This window comes from Pediculus humanus, genomic scaffold (genome assembly GCF_000006295.1).
Source record: "Pediculus humanus corporis 1103172108266 genomic scaffold, whole genome shotgun sequence".
In the NCBI taxonomy this organism is placed as follows: domain Eukaryota; kingdom Metazoa; phylum Arthropoda; class Insecta; order Psocodea; family Pediculidae; genus Pediculus; species Pediculus humanus.
Genome location: NW_002987835.1, coordinates 765970 through 770365, shown reverse-complemented (window position 1 = coordinate 770365; position 4396 = coordinate 765970). Strand labels below are relative to the sequence as shown.

At 33.3% G+C, this 4396-nt stretch overlaps 1 protein-coding gene across 1 annotated transcript; it reads right to left on the bottom strand.

Moving 5' to 3' along the window:
• Positions 1-5: 5 nt before the first annotated feature.
• On the bottom strand, positions 6-3168 carry Phum_PHUM499690 (uncharacterized protein; the record flags this gene model as incomplete). The annotated part of the gene is made up of 10 exons (XM_002430755.1): positions 6-113; positions 221-370; positions 467-553; positions 627-818; positions 1161-1479; positions 1616-1732; positions 1841-1978; positions 2088-2336; positions 2811-2981; positions 3152-3168. The coding sequence occupies 10 exons, from the start codon at positions 3166-3168 to the stop codon at positions 6-8; spliced, it is 1548 nt and encodes a 515-aa protein (XP_002430800.1).
• Positions 3169-4396: the final 1228 nt, after the last annotated feature.

Below are 4396 nucleotides of genomic sequence, written 5' to 3'. Positions count from 1 at the left end.
TTTTATTATTCTCGTTCTCTTCTAGGAGGACCGCCTCGCACTCCACCACCACCACCACCTCCTCCCCCGGGTGTAGACGACTGTACCATGGATCGAATCCTTCGTTGAGCAGACTAAATGTTAAAAAAAAAAAAAAAATAAATAAATAAATAAATAAATAAATAAACATTTATATTTTGTTTTTTTTTGCAATTATTAAACAAAAAAAACCTGTACGTACCTGAACTGAAAAGAAGGGTCCAATGATGTGTACGGTCGTTTCTTCTTGCGCGGGAGGAGCAGCTCCTTGTTCAGGAAGTTTAATTATTGAACCTGTTGCATGTTGAAGCTCACGCACGTTTTGACCTCCTTTACCAATAATGCGTCCAACCTGGAATTTTCAATATAATTAAATTAAACCTTCGAAAGAGAGAGAGAGACAGAGAGAAAGAGAGAGAGAGAGAAAACTTGCCTGAGACGAAGGAACCAAAATTTCAACAGTCAATTTAACATCGTCGTTTCCACTCCCGATAAAACCTTCTTCTCTCATTTTTTCAAATATTAAATATTGAGCCTGTAAAATTTAAAAATTCAACCATTAATAATAATTATTATTATTATCAAAGTCAGACGGATCTCGATACTACCTTCCACTGAGACTCAGGAGTGCCAACAATAGTAACTTTTCTTTCAGCAGGCGGTTCCGTTCCTTTTTCTTGTTCTAATGAAGCTATTTTAACAGAGGCTCCTGAAAATCTGATTATGTTCCTAATGTGAGTTCCCTTTGTGCCGATAATGGCACCAACTGCGCTGTTTGGTATAAATAAAAATGTAGTTTCCTGCAAAAAAAAAAAAAAAAAATGAAACAATTTTAATTCGAATCGAAAAAAATCATCTTTTATAATTTTCGACAAAAAAAAATAAAAAATAAAAAATAATAATAATAATAATTTTCGAGGAGCGGGACAGATTTGATGAGGTTATTTACTTACTTGTAAAGGAAATAAATGTAGTACAGGGGCAAATATAATACAGGTAGGTAAATTCGAAGGGTATTAATTCTGCGAATAAAAAGTAAATCCACTGTTATCCCGTCATTCATACACAGATAGGTTCCAAGGTATTTAATTTTATTTTTGGTTCAGGTTGAGTTCACCACTTATAGCTTGCTCGAAACTTACTTGAGAATCTCCACCTTGGGAGGGACCTTGCTGAGGCCCTGCCGGTGGGTAAATGGGAGAATACGGAATGGGTGCTCCGGACCCATAAACTCCACCAAAAGCACCCGGACGCGAAGAATAACCCATGTTATTTGTTGACATCATGGCCATCGGATGAAGGCCGGGAAACATCATGGTCTGGGGTGCCATGGCCTGAAGGTCATTTTCGTAACTTTGCCTGAGTTTAGCACTGATTTCCGATTCGGCTCTGCTCATATTATCGATTGTACCTTTTACTGTGATTATTCTTTCCAAATTAAAGCTGTTTATGTCGTTTATACTGGAAAAAAAATAAAAAAATAAAAAAAATAACAATGATGATGATGATGACTTTTCAACGTGATTTTTTTTTCAAACAAACATGGCGACATTAAATGAATTCGAAATAAATTAAAAAAAAAAAAAATAATAATTACCTGGATACTGTAATTTTTGAATCGGTGTCTTGCATAATTCTTTTAATCGTGTTTCCTCCTTTCCCTATGATTCTTCCAATCAAATTATTGTGAGCCAAAATTTTTAATGAAATTTCTCTGTAAAGAAGGAAAAACAAGATTGAAATTTTTTATAAATAACCCATTTCATTTCGAGATCGGGGGAGGGAGGGGGAGGGAAAAAAAAGAATAAATAAATAAATTTACCCTTTGTTCGTATTGCTCGCTTCTGCTTGCATTACTTCTAAAATTTTTTTACAAGCATTTGTGCAATTGTCTGGATTTCCGTAAATAGTAATAGCTTTTTCTAAAGAACCAACGTTATCCTTGCGATGGACGTCCACCCTTTGAATACAAAAGAAAATTTTTTTTTTAATTAACATTTTTACGTTGCAAAGTAAAACAACAGCAGCAGCAGCAGCAAAATAATAATAATAATAATATCAATATTAACCTGGCTCTGGTTTGTTGAGTAATTTGTCTGATTGTTGTTCCCTGTCGGCCTATAATGGCTCCAACCATGTCACTTTGAACGAGAATTCTAAGTGGAAAATCAGTCTGCCTCGCCGAAGCAGCGGGACCACCGTAGGCTCCTCCGCCTCCTCGTGACCCCCCTCGACCACCGCCTCTACGCCTTTCCATAGCAAATTCCACTTTTAAAACTTGATTATCATACTTGTACGAATTTAATTGATTTATAGCCCTAAAAAAAAAAAAAAAAAAAAATTAAATTAATTTAGAATAAAACCATCCAATAACGGAAAATAACCCATTATTATTTGATTGATTGAGACATCGATTCTTCAGATTAAAAAAAAACGTATAATAATCCCTCCCTCCCCTCCCCCCACATAACATCTTAAATAACAAAAAAAAAATTCTTCGCTTACGAGTCAGCAACGATAAATTAAATTGCATAAGAAAAAAAAAAAAAAAAAAAAAAAAAAAAAACAGATTTAGAATCGAATAGAATTTCAAACCTTGTAATAACCTACGTAATAACGTTACAATTATTAAAAAGAGTAATATGACTAAACTTTTTTTCTTTTTTCTTTTTTTTTTTTTCCTGCTAGACAAAAATGTAATACAATTTCCATTTAACTACTACCTACTACCTACTACCCACTCTACTACCTAACTACTACAACCACTTTAAATGTGATGGGGAAAAACTTACTGTTGGGCTTGTTCTTGAGTTTCATACACGACTTGATACGACTGGCTATTTCCATCCCTTGAATTACTCTTTTCACAACTTTGAACAGAACCGAATTGAGAGAATAATGGTTCCAAATCTTCGTATCTTGCGTGAAGCGGAATGTTACTTACAATTATTTTAGAATTCCCACTGTAATCACAATCAGAGTAAAAAAAAAAAAAAAAAAAAAAAAAAAAAAAATGATTATGCGGAAAAAAAAATGGACAATTTGTTTTGAATAAATTACGGTTAAAAAAGGGGTGGCGTCAGTCAATGGCCATGCTCGGCCACGTTCACATTACGAAAAACCACACACACACACGAGAAATTTTTGCATAACAATTGGGCGAAACGGCAAACTATACAAACACAAACACACGACGACCCCCATCATCATCATCATCATCATCATCTCCCTCGCTTGCTTGCTCGCTCGCTCGTGCGAATTGCAAATTGGCAATTGAAAGTGTGAGTGAGTGAGAGAGAGAAAGGGAGAGAGAGAGAAAGAGGGAAAATTTTTAGGGATGAATTAAAGGCGGGTCGGAAGGAAGTAATCACACAGTCAGTCAAACCCGCACAAACAATTATAGCACGTGATTTTTTTTCTCTTTTTATTTCTTTTTCTCTTTCTCTCTCTCTTTCCATTCATTGAAATAAAACTATACTTGTGAAATAGAAAGAGAGAGAGAAAAAAATCACTCTCTCTCTCTCGAACCAACCGAAATGTGAACGAACGAACGAACGAACAAACGACACGATTCAGCCTAAAAGCATAAGAGAGAGAGAGAGAGAGAGAGAGATACGCGCGTTAAGAAATAAAAATAGAACAAACAAACAAACAAACAAACAACACAGGAAACATTTTATGTGTTACACATTACTCTTTTAATTTTTTCCTTCTTTTTTCATCTTTCTATCAATCTATCTGTCTATCTTCTTCTTTCCAACCGAGTCGATAAATAATAATAATAATAATAATAATAATAATAATAATAATAATAATAATTCAATTTAATTCTCCTTTTCCTTACCTCTCGAAATGAAAAAAAAAATATTTAAAAAAAAAAATTGGAATTTTATGTTTTCAAAAAAACACAAAACTAAAAACGAAAAATCACACACAAAAATACAAAACGAAATGAAAATGAAAATAATGATGATGATAAGGAAAAACTAAAACGAAAAATTAAAACGAAAACGAAAAAAAAAAAAAAAAAAAAAAATGCCTGCACGCTGTCTTGACTAAGACCGGATATGGAAGAACCGAATAAAATAAACAACACAACACAGCTAGTCAAACTCGCAACTTTTTACTTTTCACTCTTTTTTTTTTTTCTTCCCTTTGAAAAAAAAAAAAATAAAATAACATGAACTCGCGTCTACCCTTTGTTTCCTAAGCTAAACATGCAACACTCCGGTCTTTTTACAATTAAAAAAAAAAAAAAACGGGGAAACGTTCAAACTTCGGTTTTTATGAAAAAACCGTACATATCCATGAAGTGTAAAAAAAAAATAAAACAAAAATAAAAGTTAAAATAATAATAATAACAGCGTCATAGATAAAT